The sequence below is a fragment of the Salmo salar genome, chromosome 10 (genome assembly GCF_965601325.2).
Source record: "Salmo salar chromosome 10, fSalSal1, whole genome shotgun sequence".
Classification (NCBI taxonomy): Eukaryota; Metazoa; Chordata; class Actinopteri; order Salmoniformes; family Salmonidae; genus Salmo; species Salmo salar.
In genome coordinates, this window is record NC_138300.1 from 20,213,671 (window position 1) to 20,233,096 (window position 19,426).

Below are 19,426 nucleotides of genomic sequence, written 5' to 3' on the forward strand. Positions count from 1 at the left end.
TTCTTTCATGAACTGGCCTCTGTAAAATGGTATAGAATCAGCTTGATCCCTCTGTCGAAGACGCTTGGACGTTCTTTTTGATATTTTCAGTGATATTGTTAACAAATACGCCCCCATAAAGAAAATGAGAATTAAAAACAGGTTCATCCCCTGGTTCGACCATGACCTTGCAGAGTTAATCCACCTCAAGATTTGAGGTTTGATGAATGGCTCGGCACACACATACTCAGGCTGACTGGCTCTCGTTCAGGAAAATGAGAAATAAGTGCACTCAGACTATCCGGAAGGCCAAAGTTAGTTACTTTAAGGAGCAGTCTCTCTCTCTCTCTCTCTCTCTGTGGGTCTAACCCCAAGAAGTTCTTAAACGGTTAAAGACCGGTAGAATAAACCCTCCTCCTCACAGCTGCCCATGTCCTTTAATGTTGATGATGTGGTTGTTACTGACAAGAAACACATGGCTGAGCTCTTTAATCACCACTTCATTAATTAAGTCAGGATTCCTATTTGACTCAGCCTTGCCTCTTTGCCCGTCCAACATTTCCTCATCTCCCACCCCTTCTAATGCGACTATCCCTGATGCTTCTACCTCTTTTTCCTCTGCCCTGCTACAAAGTTTCTCCCTGCAAGCAGTCACTGAGTCCGAAGTGCTAAAGGAGCTCCTTAAATTTGACCCCCAAAAAACATCTGGGTCAGATGGTTTAGACCCTTTCTTCTTTAAGGTTGCTGCCCCTATCATCGCAAAGCCTATCTCCAACCTTTTTAACCTGTCTCTCCTTTCTGGGGAGGTTCCCATTGCTTGGAAGGCAGCCACAGTTCGTCCTTTATTGAAAGGGGGAGATCAAGCTGATCCTAACTGTTAATAGGCCTATTTCTATTTTGCCTTGTTTATCAAAAGTGTTGGAAAAACTTGTCAATAATCAACTGACTGGCTTTCTTTATGTCTATAGTTTTCTCTCGGGTATGTAATCTGGTTTCCACTCAGGTTATGGATGTGTCACTGCAACCTTAAAGGTCCTCAATGATGTCAACATTGCCCTTGATGCTAAGCAATATTGTGCTGCTATTTTTTTTGACCTGGCCAAAGCTTTTGATACGGTAGACCATTCCATTCTTGTGGGTCGCCTAAGGAGTATTGGTGTCTCAGAGGGGTGTTTGGCCTGGTTTTCTAACTACCTCTCTCAAAGAGTGCAGTGTATAAAGTCAGAAAATCTGCTGTCTCAGCCACTGCCTGTCACCAAGGGAGTACCCCAAGGCTCGATCCTAGGCCCCACGCTCTTCTCAATTTACATCAACAGCATAGCTCAGGCAGTAGGAAGCTCTCTCATCCATTTATATGCAGATGATACAGTCTTATGCTCAGCTGGCCCCTCCCCGGATTTTGTGTTAAATGCTCTACAACAAAGCTTTCTTAGTGTCCAACAAGCTTTCTCTACCCTTAACCTTGTTCTGAACACCTCCAAAACAAAGGTCATGTGGTTTGGTAAGAAGAAGGCTCCTCTTTTTGATAAACAAGGCAAAACCCTCTTGGGCTGTGCCGTGTCGGAGATCTTTGTGGGCTTTACTCGGCCTTGTCCCGGGATGGTATGTTGGTGGTTGGAGATATCCCTCCAGTGGTGTGGAGGCTGTGCTTTGGCAAAGTGGGTGGGGTTATATCCTACCTGTTTGGCCCTGTCCGGGGGTTTCATCGGATGGGGCCACAGTGTCTCCTGACCCCTCCTGTCTCAGCCTCCAGTATTTATGCTGCAGTAGTTTATGTGTCGGGGGGCTAGGGTCAGTCTGTCACATCTGGAATATTTCTCTTGTCTTTTCCGGTGTCCTGTGTGAATTTAAATATGCTCTCTCTAATTCTCTCTTTCTCTTTCTTTCTGTCTCTCTCTCGGAGGACCTGAGCCCTAGGACCATGCCTCAGGACTACCTGGCTTGATGACCCCTTGCTGTCCCCAGTTCACCTGGCCGTGCTGCTGCTCCAGTTCCAACTGTTCTGCCTGCAGCTATGGAACCCTGACCTGTTCACCGGACGTGCTACCTGTCCCAGACCTGTTGTCCTAGACCTGCTGGAACCCTGACCTATTCACCGGACGTGCTACCTGTCCCAGACCTGCTGTTTTCAACTCTCTAGAGACAGCAGGAGCGGTAGAGATACTCTCAAAGATCGGCTATGAAAAAGCCAACTGACACTTACTCTTGTGTTACTGACTTGTTGCACCCTCGACAACTACTATGATTATTATTATTTGACAATGCTGGTCATTTATGAACATTTGAACATCTAGACCATGTGCTTTTATAATCTCCACCCGGCACAGCCAAAAGAGGACTGGCCACCCCTCATAGCCTGGTTCCTCTCTAGGTTTCTTCCTAGGTTTTGGCCTTTCTAGGGAGTTTTTCCTAGCCACCGTGCTTCTACACCTGCATTGCTTGCTGTTTGGGGTTTTAGGCTGGGTTTCTGTACAGCACTTTGAGATATCAGCTGATGTAAGAAGGGCTATATAAATACATTTGATCTTCCCACAGGTGTGATTACTACCTCTGAGGGTTTAGAGCTTGAGGTAGTCACCACATACAAGTACTTGGGAGTATGGCTATACGGTGCACTGTCCTTCTCTCAGCACATATCAAAGCTGCAGGCTAAAGTTGAATCTAGACTTGGTTTCCTCTATCTTAATCGCTTCTCTTTCACCCCAGCTGCCAAATTAACCCTGATTCAGATGACCATCCTACCCGTGCTAGACTACGGAGACGTAATTTATAGATCGGTAGGTAAGGGTGCTCTCGAGCGACTAGATGTTCTTTACCATTCGGCCATCAGATTTGCCACCAATGCTCCTTATAGGACACATCACTGCACTCTACACTCCTCTGTAAACTGGTTATCTCTGAATACCCGTCGCAGGACCCACTGGTTGATGCTTATTTATAAAACCCTCTTAGGCCTCACTCCCCCCTATCTGAGATATCTACTGCAGCCCTCATTCCCTACATACAACACCCATTCTGCCAGTCACATTCGGTTAAAGGTCCCCAAAGCGCACACATCTCTGGGTCGCTCCTCTTTTCAGTTTTCTGAAGCTAGCTACTGGAATGAGCTGCAACAAATACTCAAACTGGACAGTTTTATCTCAATCTCTTCATTCAAAGACTCAATCATGGACAGTCTTACTGACAGTTGTGCCTGCTTTGTATGATGTATTGTTGTCTCTACCTTTTTGACCTTTGTGCTGTTGTCTTTGCCCAATAATGTTTGTACCATGTTTTTGTTCTCCTACCATGTGTTTCTACCATGTTGTTGTCATGTTGTTTTTCTACCATGTTGTTGTCATGTTGTTTTTCTACCATGTTGTTGTCATGTTGACAAGACGGAGCTGCTCTTCCTCCCGGGGAAGGACTGCCCGTTCCATGATCTCGCCATCACGGTTGACAACTCCCTTGTGTCCTCCTCCCAGAGTGCTAAGAACCTTGGCGTGATCCTGGACAACACCCTGTCGTTCTCCACTAACATCAAGGCGGTGACCCGATCCTGTAGGTTCATGCTCTACAACATTCGCAGAGTACGACCCTGCCTCACACAGGAAGCGGCGCAGGTCCTAATCCAGGCACTTGTCATCTCCCGTCTGGATTACTGCAACTCGCTGTTGGCTGGGCTCCCTGCCTGTGCCATTAAACCCCTACAACTCATCCAGAACGCCGCAGCCCGTCTGGTGTTCAACCTTCCCAAGTTCTCTCACGTCACCCCGCTCCTCCGCTCTCTCCACTGGCTTCCAGTTGAAGCTCGCATCCGCTACAAGACCATGGTGATTGCCTACGGAGCTGTGAAGGGAATGGCACCTCCATACCTTCAGGCTCTGATCAGGCCCTACACCCAAACAAGGGCACTGTGTTCATCCACCTCTGGCCTGCTGGCCCCCCTACCTCTGAGGAAGCACAGTTCCCGCTCAGCCCAGTCAAAACTGTTCGCTGCTCTGGCACCCCAATGGTGGAACAAGCTCCCTCACGACGCCAGGACAGCGGAGTCAATCACCACCTTCCGGAGACACCTGAAACCCCACCTCTTTAAGGAATACCTAGGATAGGATAAAGTAATCCTTCTAACCCCCCCCCCCCCCCCCCTTAAAAGATTTAGATGCACTATTGTAAAGTGGTTGTTCCACTGGATATCATAAGGTGAATGCACCATTTTGTAAGTCGCTCTGGATAAGAGCGTCTGCTAAATGACTTAAATGTAAATGTTGTGTTTCTACCATGTTGTTGTCATGTTGTTTTTCTACCATGTTGTTGTCATGTTGTGTTTCTACCATGTTGTTGTTATGTTGTTTTCTACCATGTTGTTGTCATGTTGTGTTGCTACCATGTTGTTGTCATGTTGTTTTTCTACCATGTTGTTGTCATGTTGTGTTTCTACCATGTTGTTGTTATGTTGTTTTCTACCATGTTGTTGTCATGTTGTGTTTCTACCATGTTGTTGTTATGTTGTTTTCTACCATGTTGTTGTCATGTTGTGTTTCTACCATGTTGTTGTTATGTTGTTTTCTACCATGTTGTTGTCATGTTGTGTTGCTACCATGTTGTTGTCATGTTGTTTTGCTACCATGTTGTTGTCATGTTGTTTTTCTACCATGTTGTTGTCATGTTGTTTTGCTACCATGCTGTGTTATGTTGTTTTTCTACCATGTTGTTGTCATGTTGTTTTTCTACCATGCTGTGTTATGTTGTTTTGCTACCATGTTGTTGTCATGTTGTGTTTCTACCATGTTGTTGTTATGTTGTTTTCTACCATGTTGTTGTCATGTTGTTTTGCTACCATGTTGTTGTCATGTTGTTTTTCTACCATGCTGTGTTATGTTGTTTTGCTACCATGTTGTTGTCATGTTGTTTTTCTACCATGTTGTTGTCATGTTGTTTTTCTACCATGTTGTTGTCATGTTGTGTTTCTACCATGTTGTTGTCATGTTGTTTTTCTACCATGTTGTTGTCATATTGTTTTTCTACCATGTTGTGTTATGTGTTTCTGCCTTGTTATGCTATCTTAGGTCTCTCTTTATGTATTGTTGTGTCTCTCATGTTGTGATGTGTGTTTTGTCCTATATTTATATTGTATTTATTTAATTTTGTTTAATCCCAGGCCCTGTCCTGCAGGTATCCTTTTGCCTTTTGGTAGGCCGTCATTGTAAATAACAATTTGTTCTTAACTGACTTGCCTAGTTAAATAAAATAAAATAAAAATAGGGTTAAGGGGAATAGTGTCCCCACAAGGTTAGTTATACAAGAGTGTGTGTGTGTGTGAGTAAGTGCATAGAGTGAGTGTGCATAGAAGGGTCAATGCAAATAGTCATTGTAGCCATTTTGTTAGCTATTTAGCAGTCTTATGGCTTTGGCATAGAAACTGTTCAGACGGCTGTTGGTGTCAGACTTGCCGTTCAAAAGCAGAGAGAACAATCGATGGCTTGAGTGGCTGAAATCTTTAACAATTTTCTGGGCCTTTCTTTCACATTGCCTGATGTAGAGGTCCTGGATGGCAGGGAGCTCGGCCTCAGTGATGTACTAGGCTGTCCGCACCACCCTCAGACTCGTACAGTTGCCATAACAAGTACTGATGCAGCCAGTCAAGATGCTCTCAATGGTGCAGCTGTAGAACTTCTTGAGGATCTGAGTAGACCCTTGATAAAGTATAATTTGACAGGAGTGGTCATCAGATGAAAAAAGAAGCCAGCATTCTTTAACCACCAACTGTAGATATTATCACTGATATAGCCTAGCTATGTAGGCCTATTACTACTGTAATGGAATGCCATGAATATTGTAGTAGAGTTTACATTGGCGCCAGTGAACTCCTCCCCTTCTGCAGAGCCAGGAAGATCCCCTCTCTTCCTGCGGTCGGTTGGAGACTGTGACAGCCAAGGCATTGTTTCGCGCATTGGGTTACAGGGGGAAAAAAAGGGACGGAGAAAACACTACAACCAACAGCTGAAACGCTAGACCAGGAATATATCGCAATTAAATTGGAATCAGACGATTTTAAAGACATGGGTAACCGAGATGATGAATACGATTTCTTGTTCAAAGGTAAACTAACTGTCATCCATGTCTACACATCTAGCTGTAGCTAGCTGCTTTTTGTGGTAGCTACAACAAATAGAATTGGTCTGATTTTGTTAATTACGTTAGAGGAAGCGCCCACAATGTATTTTATTATAACAGATTGTTTTAGAATGTAGATAGATTTAGCAAGCCTCCATCTGATCTGGTGGCATGCTAATTCTTAGTTTTGTCGCATTGTGTTGACAAATGCACAGTTCTAACTTGTCTAACGACAGAGGATTTCTCAGGTCTCGTTCCTTTATAACACCTTCATCATACTCAAAAGGTGCTGGCCAGCAACATGCAGATTTCTTCAAATACAAATCATAGCTAGGATTCTTTTCACAAGTGTACCAAAGGTCAAACCTGAAATGGGTGATTCATTAAGTCATTGTCATTTTTTTATTTGTTGTATATGTAACTTATAGGTAATACCCATAAAGAATACACCTAATAGAAATACTGTTATATTTGTTCATCCCATAAACAGTTTGCTTAGATTATAATGTGACTGACAGTATGCGATGTAGCTGAACATGACTATCCCTGATAATAGACTGCCCATTTAATTGTATCAGATAGGAATGGGATAATGAGCAGGAAGGAAGTCCCCGGCACAAGAAACCACATTTGTCAAAATCTTACAGATACCCATTTATTACCCTACTGATGAGTTCCTGTTAGATGTTTCAATCCCACAGAAGCACACCACACCCGTTACCAGTCTAGTGTAGTATACAGCAATATTCAACATGAGACATTCCAAATGACACTTAAAACATGATGATATAAAATGTCATCAAAGGGACAGAGTGAGAACAGAGGATTTCCAAGTGATTCAGAGGGTGAATCACTGGAGAAGACAGGAAAGGAAGAGGCCCTCTGAAAGTGTTAACTCAGGTTTCCCAGTAGGAACAGGTTCTCAGCTTCCTGCAGCATGACTTCAGAAGGACAAAGTTCACAACGTTTTCCTCCACTAAAAAGACAGAGCAGCACTTTCTACTCATTTAACCACTTTATTTCTGTTAAGAATGCTTTTCTGTTGTTTTTCGTCATCTTGGCAAGGCCATGCAAACAGCGGTATTCAATCAATGAACATATTGTCTTTCCAAAGCATTCAAAGAAGTCAGACATTCACAGATCCATTTGATTACGGCCATTTTCCTAAGTAATCCACTTGGCCTACTTGGTTTTGGTAATTGGTTTACTGTATATGATCTGTTATGTGGTCTAACATTTTCCACTGTACTGAACATACAGCAGCAGCCTGTCATTGCAATGCTAAATGTGTGTTTTGTTGCCAGTGGTGCTGATCGGAGACTCTGGTGTGGGGAAGAGTAACCTGCTGTCCCGTTTCACACGGAATGAGTTCAACCTGGAGAGCAAAAGCACCATCGGTGTGGAATTCGCCACCCGCAGCATCCAGGTGGACGGCAAAATGATAAAGGCCCAGATCTGGGATACAGCTGGACAGGAGCGCTACAGAGCCATCACCTCAGCGTGAGTGGAAGAGGGAGCTCACTGTTCAATAATGTTAAGGATGCTCGTCTTGGAACTAGCATATTTTGATAGCACTGAAACCATTGTGTGAAATCCTTCTCTATCTTAGTCTCACAACCTATGACCTCGTATCCTCCCTGCTCTGTCCCAATCAGGTACTACCGGGGGGCGGTGGGGGCACTCCTAGTGTACGACATTGCCAAGCATCTAACCTATGAAAATGTGGAGCGCTGGCTGAAGGAGCTGAGGGATCATGCTGATAACAACATCGTCATCATGCTGGTGGGCAACAAAAGTGACCTGCGCCACCTCAGGGCAGTGCCCACAGACGAGGCTCGCGCTTTCGCAGGTAAACAACAAAAACACTGGAGTAGATGACAGCTCACTCCGTGGACAAAAATGGTTAAGAAGACACCCCTGTTTGTCTCAATGCAATCTTTTCTCTTTTTCTCCCTCAGAAAAGAATACGCTATCATTTATTGAGACCTCAGCTTTGGACTCCACTAATGTAGAAGAGGCGTTCAAGAACATCCTCACAGGTAAGAAGAGGGAGCCACGACACACCTCACATTACTGGAAACAAACTAGTGTATAAGGTATGTATTATTGGCACATTGTATTTTCAGTTACTGTCTCTTCTTTTTCCTCCAGAAATCTACCGAATCGTATCACAGAAGCAGATAGCTGACAGATCAGCACATGACGAGTCTCCAGGCAACAATGTAGTGGACATCAGTGTCCCCCCCACCACCGATGGGCAGAAAAACAAACTACCGTGCTGCCAAAGCCTGTGACCCTCAGCACTCCTCTGACCCCCTTTCCCCAACCCCCCTCCACTTCCACCATCACACTGTCTTATCCTGTACCGCCCATTCTGTCTTTGTTACCATATGTGGCGACGCCCTACTCAACCCTCCCTCCCTGTATACAAAACTTACTTTTTATTACTTGTGAACTCACATATGCTCTTCTGCCATGAAGTGAAACTTAAAAAAGCCTTCCATTCACTTTTTCAGTTATTCATGGGTTCAACATTGAGGTTCCTGCAGTGTAGCAACAGGACTGTGAAATGGGATGAGCTGGATTTGAAGTGCTGTAGTGTTTTGGACTCTTGAGATTTGAACAATGACCACTAGATGGTGCTGTGTATATACCCACTCACAGTTTCTCTTGAATAAGGCAGTATTATTACATTGGTATATGCATTTAGTTAGTTATCATGCCAGAAATGACCTTCATTGTGTATTTATTCAAATGTTTGTCTCACCTTTTCATTGTTTTATTTTCAATAATCACTGTAAGACTTTACAATAAACTCAATGACAAAGTAATAAGTCATTCATTGATCTTTAACATATTCTACCCTTATTAGTGTGCTGTACAGTACTGGAATTCAAAATGCTCAACTTTAGATGTATGCAGGTAGACTGTCTTGTCCTGTGTGTGTGTCTGTCCTTATGGAGGCTTGTTGTTGTAGTGGCAGGAGTCTACAGGAGGTTGTTTACGTTTCCTCCAGGCCCAGTCCTGTTCCTCTGCTCTAGGACAGCGCCACACCCCATTAGAGCTAGCCTAGTGTCAAGCATGATGCTACAGCAGCATATGAAAAATATTAGAGCCGTGTTTATTGTAAGCCCCTTAAAGGCCTATCTGCCAGGCATTGCATGGGAGGGAGATCCAGGAACTAACTGTTCACAGGGATTCAATTCAACATTTCATCAGTTGTTGACCTCTGTGTAAGCCAGTAGTGGAAAACAGAATTGAATTATCGAATGACATGACCCTCTCATCTTTGGCGGTCTATTTTAGGAGGATGGAGGATGGATTAGAAAAGAGCCTTAGATGGAGAAGAGTTTTATATACTGAACAAAAATATAAATGCAACGTGCAACAATTTCAATAATTTTACTATGTCACAGTTCATATAAGGAAATCAGTCAATTGAACTAAATTCATTAGACCCTAATCTATGGTTTTCACATGACCGGGCATGAGCGCAGCCATGGATGGGCCTGGGTGTGCATAGGCCCAAGCCAAGCCAATCAGAATTTGTTTTTTCCCCACAAAAGGGCTTTATTACAGACAGAAATACTCCTGTTTCATCAGCTGTCTGGGTGGCTGGGCTCAGACGATCCGGCAGGTGAAGATGCCGGATGTGGATGTCCTTGGCTGACCGTAGTCTGTGGTTGAAAGGCAGGTTGGACATACTGCCAAATTCTCTAAAATGACGTTGGAGGCAGCTTATGGTAGAGAAATGAACATTCAATTCTGACAACAGCTCTGGTGGACATTCCTGCAGTCAGCATGCCAATTGCACGCTCCCTCAACACTTGAGACATCTGTGTTGTGACAAAGCTGCACATTTTAGAGTGGCCTTTTATTGTTCCCAGCACAAGTTGCACCTGTGTAATGATTATGCTGTTTAATCAGCTTCTTGATATGCCACACCTGTCCTATGGATCAATTATCTTGGCAAAGGAGAAATGCTTTTTGTGCATATGGAACATTTCAGGGATTTTGTATTTCAGTTCATGAAACATGGGACCAACATTTTACATATTTATATTTCTGTTCAGTATAAGTTGAGAATGTAACCAGTAAGTGAACGTACATGACATGGGACATTTTGTTGATATGTTGACCCTCTTGTTGACCTGAGAGTGACTGGAAACCAGAGCACTGGATACCAAACAAATTCTACATTTTCCATGTGAACAAAAAGTGCAAAACCCCTATCAAGAGTAATGTGACCTAAGATAGTTCATGCAAATATTGTGTGGACTTTGGAAAAGTTCATGTGATCAAGGAAGATGACAGTTCAACCAACATTTTGCAAACAATTCTATTTTGACTGAATGTGTTAACTGTTGCAGATAACCGTAAAGTCTGAAATAACATCAAATAAGAGGCCTGTGTAGTACATGCAAGTGTCCACATCATTAAGAAGACAAAAGGAGTCGATGTTTATCCATTCTGTAGCTTCATTTTTAAATTTGCTTTGCACACTTTTCTTGGCTGATTGCAAGCACCAACATATTTTGGTGAAGACATCTTTCTTTTTTACATTGCACAACATAAATGTTTTGAAATACTATAGTGTAAGATTGATACAAATCCTGTGCTTCAAGGAATAATTGAAACAAATTACAAATGATACACATGAATATATTAAAAACTGTGGTAAAACGAACACGAGATTAAATCATTAACAAAAACAAGTCTACAAAGCTGGTATGTTGCTCCTTTTACATACGAGCATGACAATGCCCTGGACCCTTGGTTTCATCTTCAAATCAAAAACGAAATCAGAGGAGCAATATCCGAACATCAGAAACAGGGAAAATTGTACAATATCAGTAACACTTTTAAATCCCTTTCAAAGTCTGTATTAGGAGATAATATAAACAACCACACTGTATTCATTTCCATTATAGTTTTGTGAAAGTGCCGTTTGATATACTGGTATAAAACACAAGAATCAATGCTTCTTTGGAGAGAAGGAACTGTTTGAGTTAGCGGTTATAACACTGGAGTTTAATGTCTCTGAGCATATTGTAGGCAACTCAAGACTCGCATAGAAAAATCCAACATCCTATCGTGACCTTCTCAGCCTGCACAAGTGAGCGAACTGCTATGATCCTTCATATGCACTTACTTCTACATTATACTTCTGCTTTCATTACATATTGTTAAGATTATAGGTAAGAATTGCATTGTAAAGTGATCAAATTGCACACTTGCTGTAACTACACCCTACATTGCTGACGACGTAGGTAAGAACTCTCTCCACCCTGAAAGATCCTCAACACGGTTCCACACCACCACACACACACACACAGGAAAATAACCTCATACTAAGCTCCAGTATTACTATTGCACAACGTTATCTACCCTTTAACACCAGATGAGGATTCCTTCAGAGTGACAATCGCCACTTTACAACAACAAAAACATTTCTATCCATTTTCAGAATGGGTCTCCCAACAGGACACTACACTGAACTGAACTGGGCTGACTAGTGTCCATCTATGCTGAGGATGACTTCCTACTTTGTTTACTGTAGATCACCATTGTCCCCCCAAGCTTAATCTGATTTCAGAATGCCACTCCCACAACCAGGTTTCTTGCAGCTGCATAAATAAACCTTCCAGTGCATAGCTGTTCCACCGCAAAGCCCTTCAGGTGATCAACCCTCAGGTCCCGGAGGAGTTGAACTTGCCCCTACAGATGAGCAGTAGATAGGAGCATGATTGCTATGAAGGGGTTAAAATAAAAGAGTGACAAATCTAGACCTATGTTTTTGGCTTCTGTGCACCATGACGTGAGCTTCCCCTACTGAGGAGGATATTTGCATTAATCCTCCTCTCTTTAGGCCTGTTAACAGCTTTTAAGATTCAGGGACAATACTTGTATGGTCAACCAAGGACACTATGATTAACAACACATATACAAATATGTCGAAATGAAGCTTCGCTAAGACAGAGGGTGTCTGAAAGGTCCATACAGCGTACAGGGAAGAAATCAAATGCACAAAACCCACACAAAGAGCTATGCTGTTTTTGCACATCTCTCTCATACAGAGGTCACCTCATATGTTTTAAAGTTGTGGCAGATGGATAAGAACAAAACTCATAAGAGTCTAGAACCAGACACTGGGTTCTACTGTCAAGGTACAGTCTGTAGGTACGTCTGAGTGTAGGCGTCCGAGTCTGGTCGACTGCATATCGGAGGGAATACAACTTCTACAAAACCTGAAGTAACATCAACCAACCAATCTATGCTCTTGCTGGATGTGATTACTAGCTATTGTTACGTGACGACACCAAAAGAAAACACACCAATACCAAAAAACACACCAACTAAAAGCTTTTCATTGGAATCTCATCATAGGAGAGCAATGTACTATTGATTTCCTGTAACCAGTTTCCCCTCAACCACAACAAGTTTGAAATTCATGTTTGTGGAATACACATTTCCATAAAGGTTTTTCTTCATCAGTGGCATCTAGACCTACTGTACATAGATCAGCTCACTCTATAGGAACAGTTTTTTCTATTAAGTGCTGACAGTATGAGACCTCTATACTCCCAGGGAGGAAACCTTGATCAACATACAAACTAGCAACACTAATCAACGGAAGCTCGACCAACCGATCTTTCAATCCCCCAAAGTAAAAAAAAAAAGTAAACAATATTCCCCCCCACCCCAACAAAATGAAAACATAAACAGTGCATCGCATGCATGCAAAACTGTGCGTGTTGGGAGCAGTCTCCTCACATACTGCGAGAGCACCCGCGTCCACAGTGTTTTATTGCACAATTCCTGCTCACCCCAAGGGGAAAACAGATGGGAGTTAAATTGAAGGGAGTCAACTGAATTGCGTATAAAAATGGCATGAGCATATATAATCCCCCAGTGGAATAGCCTGTGGCTGGTGAACCGGAGTCAAAACTTCTCACTTCTGCACTCAGTGGTTAGGGAATCAACTGCTGGATGAATCGCCTTAGATCAGCATCAACGATCCATGCCTCACTTTTATAGTCGGTTGTGGAGAACTGAAAATAAAGAGAGTAAATGTTCACTTAAACGCTAGGTCGTGGTTTTAAGGCTTCAGCAGCCATCTCCACTGAGCATCAGTCCAATCCTTTGTCGTCTCCTTGCAGGGCCCAGTGGAGTACCATCCAATCAACTGCCCATTTCCAAACCTTCACAAAACACTCTACTGCACGGTACTGAATGGCCTCTAACATAATGCTTTCTTTACCTGATCAATATAAAAACACCAGTAGAGGCTATAACACGACTAAATAAAAACGAAAGGTATTAAATGAAGAGCTGATGATGATACACGTAGGTAAAAAAGGATTTAAACTGAAAAATAAAAAAATCTGCATCCACAAGTGCTTAGGCTCTGGTTGGAGACTTGGTTTTTTTTGCCACAAACCTCCAGCACACGGAGAAGAACCCTAACATCAATTTTCCCACCTTTGACCTCATACTATGGTCTCGTCAGCTGTCTTTTTCAGCAGCTTCGTGGAGAGCAAGGAATGCTGGCTAGAATGCCCACCCTTCGCGTCTGGAAGGAGCAGGCGCACTTTCTGGTTGGTTCGTCTCCACTCAGAGTAGAGCTGACAGTGGTAGCGGAATGAAACCTGCAGGGGAGATGGGGGTTGAGGAGGAGAGATGGGGGTTGAGGAGGAGAGATGGGGGTTGAGGAGGAGAGAAGGGGGTTGAGGAGGAGAGATGGGGGTTGAGGAGGAGAGATGGGGGTTGAGGAGGAGAGAAGGGGGTTGAGGAGGAGAGATGGGGGTTGAGGAGGAGAGATGGGGGTTGAGGAGGAGAGATGGGGGTTGAGGAGGAGAGATGGGGGTTGAGGAGGAGAGATGGGGGTTGAGGAGGAGAGATGGGGGTTGAGGAGGAGAGAAGGGGGTTGAGGAGGAGAGATGGGGGTTGAGGAGGAGAGATGGGGGTTGAGGAGGAGAGAAGGGGGTTGAGGAGGAGAGAAGGGGGTTGAGGAGGAGAGAAGGGGGTTGAGGAGGAGAGAAGGGGGTTGAGGAGGAGAGAAGGGGGTTGAGGAGGAGAGAAGGGGGTTGAGGAGGAGAGAAGGGGGTTGAGGAGGAGAGAAGGGGGTTGAGGAGGAGAGAAGGGGGTTGAGGAGGAGAGAATATTGATGCTCCTCCAAGGCTAAAAACAAACAAACTGGCACGCTAAAGGTTTGAGAACTGCTGTCCAAGCACATTCAGGAGTTGAAACATTACAACTGGTAAATACAAAACAGACTCGATCAAAGTCCATTTCTGTCTTTTAAAGCAAAGTCTTTTTAGTAGCAACAGGCATGACAAAAGACTCATAAAAACAAATCAATTACACATCAAATGTAAGTGGGACTGTCTTGGACGGTCTTGTTGTCCCACTAAGTATTTAAAGTGTGATTAGTCAAAGACAGGCTGCTAGTTTCCCAACCATGATATAGCATGCTGAGACGCTGATCTAAGGTCAGTTCTAGCCGGTCCTAGATGTGGGCCTACTTACCAGAGTCCAGAGGACGTAAATGGTGAAGAGGGCGATGGTGAGTGCGATGAGGCCCACGGCCTCCAGTCTGCTGTTGAAGTGCAGGTGGTCCTGAGCTCCCCTCAGACACAGCCAGCCAGAGATGGCTGCCAGGGGCGTGATGAACAGGAAGCACAGCATGTCACAGAACAAAGTGCGCTTCTCGTTCCGAGGGCCCGGATCCCGCATCCACTGTGAAGACAGAAGAGAGGGGAGAGAAGAGAAAGAAATAAAGTGTACTGAGCATGCACTACAGGCCCAACAGGGTCACTGGAGGACTCACACTGCTTTTTCCTCTTCTTCTGGGTTTGGTTTATTGAGATTCGCATTAGTAGATGAATGACTTCCTGGGTTCAAACATCATTCATTACACGAACACATGATGATACATTACAATAAATAACTAAAACAAAATCCATAATCCCTCCCTAACTAGATTTCCGTTGACATATTCAGCATTTACTACACAACTAAGTCAAACTAAGCCAACATTGCTTCATGTTTTTGACCCATGAGCAAGGCCCAAAATTCTATATCAACACAGAAGTATTGCAGCTACAAGCACAATGTTTGCATTGAGTAATCTACGCAAGCAGAAAGAGACAAAGAAGAGTGAATCATGCTCATGTGTTTTGACACAGCATAAGCAGAACCACACACACACCGCAGGCAGAGGAATGCTGACAAAGGCAAAAGCAAGCAGCAGCAGTCTCTCACACACACACACACACACACACACACACACACACACACACACACACACACACACACACACACACACACACACACACACACACACACACACACACACACACACACACACAAGCTAAAGGCATTGACCTTTGTTACCTCTGTGAGGGACCTGGGCTTGCGCTCAATTGTGAACTCTGTGTGGCACAGCTCACAGTAACTGGTGTTGGAGGAGGAGAGCCACTTCTCTAGGCAGCTCTTGTGCACCGTGCCCAAAGTCCCTGTGCAGTCGCAGGGGGACAGGAGGCCCTCGCCGTTGGCCCCCTCGTGACAGATCCGGCAGATTGGCCCATCGCTGGAGGAAACAGAAAGGTCCTGAACAGGATACTTAGACTGGGTTTACTTACTACAGCCTGCCAAATATTACTTAGACTGGGTTTACTTACTACAGCCTGCCAAATATTACTTAGACTGGGTTTACTTACTACAGCCTGCCAAATATTACTTAGACTGGGTTTACTTACTACAGCCTGCCAAATATTACTTAGACTGGGTTTACTTACTACAGCCTGCCAAATATTACTTAGACTGGGTTTACTTACTACAGCCTGCCAAATATTACTTAGACTGGGTTTACTTACTACAGCCTGCCAAATATTACTTAGACTGGGTTTACTTACTACAGCCTGCCAAATATTACTTAGACTGGGTTTACTTACTACAGCCTGCCAAATATTACTTAGGCTAACATAACATTTCAGTCTTAACAGCTAAGCAAATTCTCATCAATTCTGAGGCTAACTGTGAGACATCTTTCCGGACACATACTCCCAAACATTCACGAGTTCCAGATATGACTAGGATAACTACTATAACAGCCTGTTATAAAAGCCCTAAACATCTCATAAATGCTCAGCTCTGAAAGTGAGTTTTCAGCCACAGTACCTCTGTGTGCTCACGGGTTTGATGACAGTGGAGAGCAGCCGTCCATCTTTGGCTGTGACCTGGGTGACATACTGTGATCTGCAGTTATCCGACTCCTCCACGCTTTTGGACAGGGCAGCGTTGCCAGTGCAGTCACACAGAGAGCCCGGGAGGTGGCAACACTCCCCCGTCGTCATGGTTACGTCGTCCAGGGGGTCAGGGGTCAAGGGAATGATGAGGAACAGACTCAGCTCAGAGCAGTTAGGCCTAACAGCTGGAGTGATGCGAAGGAGTTAGGACCTCATTCACTTCATACAATACACTTCTACTACTAGTTACATCACAGAGCTTATTATGAGACAAATAGTGAGGTTTAAAATATAATATCATTTTCTTTGACCAACATTATTAGAACACTGAGCTGAATGAGGCCTAAATTATGACAACATGAAAAAGGCTCTTAAAATGTTTTCACAACACTGAGAATTTGTATTGTAGGAAATAAAATAATGATATTGTCTGAACTGTAGGCCTATTTGCCCCAAAATCCAGTTGAGCCAATTTGGCAAAACACAACACAGCTACTTCTAAAATTCTATCTCTGTATGAGCAGCAGGGCACAAGGGAGTGACCGCCGATCCCGGCCAAGCTGTCTCCTAGATATCCTCACCCAGATAATTGGCTACTCAGACACTGGATTCATATATCTGTCTGTATGGGATGTCAGCATCTTACAGTTTCTAGGAAATATACTGACATGACCAAATTATATATTTTGAAAAATAACAATTTAAATGAAAACCTTTGATCAAAGAATTCTTATTTGACCCTCAAAATACAATACAGACACCATTATCTATCCAGATATGTTTTTATTTAACCTTTATTTAACTAGGTGAGTCAGTTAAGAACAAATTCTTATTTTACAATGACGGCCTAACCCTCCCCTAACCTGGACGACGCTGGGCCAATTGTGCGCCACCCTATGAGACACCCGATCGTGATACAGCCCGGGATCGAACAAGGGTCTGTAGTGATGCCTCTAGCACAGAAATGCAGTGTCTTAGATCGCTGCGCCACTCCGGAACCCTCAGATAGCACAATATCAGGGGGTGGCTAGACATTCCCTGGTCTTTCCAAAATGACAGAGTATCATCAAGTCTACCAATCATTATGTTTTGTAACGTTAGATATCAGGAAAACATATCATCTTGATTTGATGGTGATTAATCAATGTGGTTACTACAAACAAACATAGTTAGAACGCTAGCTAGCTACATCATGCTTGAAGTGTCGAATCCCGACGAGAACACACACACACACACACACACACACACACTCAAATACAGACACAAAACCCCGACCGAAGGACACAGCTGGATAATTTGGTCAGCCAGCTGTGTTTAGCTCTAGCTACAGTAGCTAGTGCAGGAAAGAATAGCAACCATACTGATTGCTACATGACAATGGATTATGGTTTAATTGTGTTTACAGTATCGTTCATTTATTAAGCTAATGCCTTCTACTAGGAAAACGGTCTAGTGAGCCAGCTAACTTTATTTTAGCTAACTATAGTAGCTATTTGTTAGCCGCTAACTTAGCTACTGTAACGTTACTAGTTAGCGAGCCGACAAAGACCGTAGAAGAAAATACTCACCGGGTTCCTTCTTTTTTCATTTTAACAGCTGATATGTGGGTTTGTCAATGTATAAAATAGTCCTCTATAGAAACCATCAATGTTGAGAATTGCTTTATTTCCTTTCTGATGTCTCGCTAGCTATGCCAGTTCTCGTCTAGCTGTCAGACAACAGTAGCACAGAGTTTCTAAACCCAGAAGCGCAACATCGCGAGACTACCGGGAACGCTTGCGAAACAGACCAAGCAGACACATGCTGGGGTTTGGGATTGGAGAAGTCAAAGAGCTTGTTCGACATTGCAAGCGACTGCCGACTGACTGATCTTCAAATCACTTTGCATCAAAAATAACTACTCATTAATATTTGTAGATCAGCCAGTCACAATTTACCCACAATGCATCATGGATTTGATGCTCTCGAACAAGGACAATATGTCCATGTGATCTGGGATCAGTGAGAGAAGTGAAAATATATTCCTTAGTTCATTTTCTAGAAATCTAAAGGCACAACCTAGATTCCAGGCAATTTCTTAAAAGATGTTGAACATGTTATTACTCCAATCTCGTGAAACTGACACGTTTTCATTTTCGTCAAACACAACTTTATATTGAAGGAGTGCCTTTGATTTGACGGCATGCACATGCGCAGTTCGGCGCGAGACGACGGTCAGACCCGATGACGTATATCTGCGCATGAGCTTAGATAGCCAAAGCCTCCATGACATCGCCCTCAAGTGTGATCCGGGATTTCTATTGGAGAAGCAGTTTATGCCTAACTTCATTATTGGTCAGTGATCTTCATACTGTACGGTCTTTGACAGAGCCTCCTCCACATACGGACGGCGTTTCCGATCAGCATAGCTTGTCATCTTTCTCGCCAACTGGATGTGCACGTTCTTTTTTTGTAAATTGTTTGGCATTCTTCTCCCGATTGATAGGATATAAAAAAAATTAACATGGAAACCTGATAGAAATTCAATATCTCACCCATTTGAATGTGAAATAAAACAGATTAAGTTATAGGTATTTTTCCATATGGAAGAAAAGCACCTTTATTTTATATAATGTAAACAAACACCAGAAGCAAGCATACATTTTGTTTGTCAATGTATTTATCTACGTTTAATTGTTCACAAATTAAGCGATTTATATTTACATAGTGGATTGCACCTAGAATAAATGAAATACCCTCATTTTCTTAATCTGATTTTTTTTCTAAAATAAAATCAACTATTCAGAAAGACTGAAATTAATGACTGTAAAGGGAATCAGGCATAAAGTAAAAGAACAATTCTGATAATATATCAAAGTAGTTGCAATTCACTTAATATCTAATGAACACACTTCTGGTGAGCATGTACAGTATTTTGAAGTTACGTGTTGTAACTTATTCAAGTAAGTCTACCACAACATTTCAGTGCACTCTAAATGTTTCTGCATTCAATTCTTCAAAATGTGTAAATAAGTCTCAAATTGCACTTTAAAGTTGCAATTGGGATATTGGTCCTACTGATAGCAGTTACGTGAACATGTATTTCTTTATCACACATTCAA

General features: G+C 43.1%; 2 protein-coding genes across 4 annotated transcripts; one reads left to right on the forward strand and one right to left on the reverse strand.

Annotated features, from left to right (window-relative positions):
* Positions 1-5,828: 5,828 nt before the first annotated feature.
* Positions 5,829-8,909, forward strand: LOC106613716 (ras-related protein Rab-11B). Its single transcript, XM_014216252.3, has 5 exons — positions 5,829-6,060; positions 7,380-7,575; positions 7,731-7,924; positions 8,034-8,114; positions 8,227-8,909. Exons 1-5 carry the CDS (start codon positions 6,021-6,023, stop codon positions 8,367-8,369), a joined length of 654 nt encoding a protein of 217 aa, XP_014071727.1. The 5' UTR covers positions 5,829-6,020; the 3' UTR covers positions 8,370-8,909.
* A 1,626-nt stretch (positions 8,910-10,535) lies between these two features.
* LOC106613717 (E3 ubiquitin-protein ligase MARCHF2) lies at positions 10,536-18,363 on the reverse strand. 3 transcript variants are annotated; one of them, XM_045687460.2, is made up of 6 exons: positions 17,894-18,363; positions 16,258-16,510; positions 15,463-15,667; positions 14,605-14,814; positions 13,640-13,724; positions 10,536-13,127 (listed from the first exon to the last, which is right to left on the reverse strand). In XM_045687460.2, the coding sequence occupies exons 2-6, from the start codon at positions 16,431-16,433 to the stop codon at positions 13,108-13,110; spliced, it is 696 nt and encodes a 231-aa protein (XP_045543416.1). In that variant the 5' UTR covers positions 16,434-16,510; positions 17,894-18,363; the 3' UTR covers positions 10,536-13,107. The 3 variants fall into 3 exon arrangements, with proteins under 3 accessions (XP_045543416.1, XP_014071728.2, XP_014071730.2); XM_014216253.3 differs by having other exon boundaries at positions 13,558-13,724; positions 17,894-18,351; XM_014216255.3 differs by having other exon boundaries at positions 13,558-13,724; positions 15,472-15,667; positions 17,894-18,331.
* Positions 18,364-19,426: the final 1,063 nt, after the last annotated feature.

What these genes read in the sequence shown, in the direction of transcription:
- LOC106613717 (XM_014216253.3), bottom strand. Translation starts at nt 16,433, where the DNA reads ATGACGACGGGGGAGTGTTGCCACCTCCCGGGCTCTCTGTGTGACTGC. An exon ending in AAACCCGTGAGCACACAGAG is followed by an intron (nt 15,668 to 16,257) that starts GTACTGTGGCTG and finishes TGTTTCCTCCAG; the next exon opens with CGATGGGCCAATCTGCCGGA. An exon ending in CCCTCACAGAGGTAACAAAG is followed by an intron (nt 14,815 to 15,462) that starts GTCAATGCCTTT and finishes CTGTCTTCACAG; the next exon opens with TGGATGCGGGATCCGGGCCC.
- LOC106613716 (XM_014216252.3), top strand. Translation starts at nt 6,021, where the DNA reads ATGGGTAACCGAGATGATGAATACGATTTCTTGTTCAAAG. An exon ending in TACAGAGCCATCACCTCAGC is followed by an intron (nt 7,576 to 7,730) that starts GTGAGTGGAAGA and finishes TGTCCCAATCAG; the next exon opens with GTACTACCGGGGGGCGGTGG. An exon ending in CGAGGCTCGCGCTTTCGCAG is followed by an intron (nt 7,925 to 8,033) that starts GTAAACAACAAA and finishes TTTCTCCCTCAG; the next exon opens with AAAAGAATACGCTATCATTT.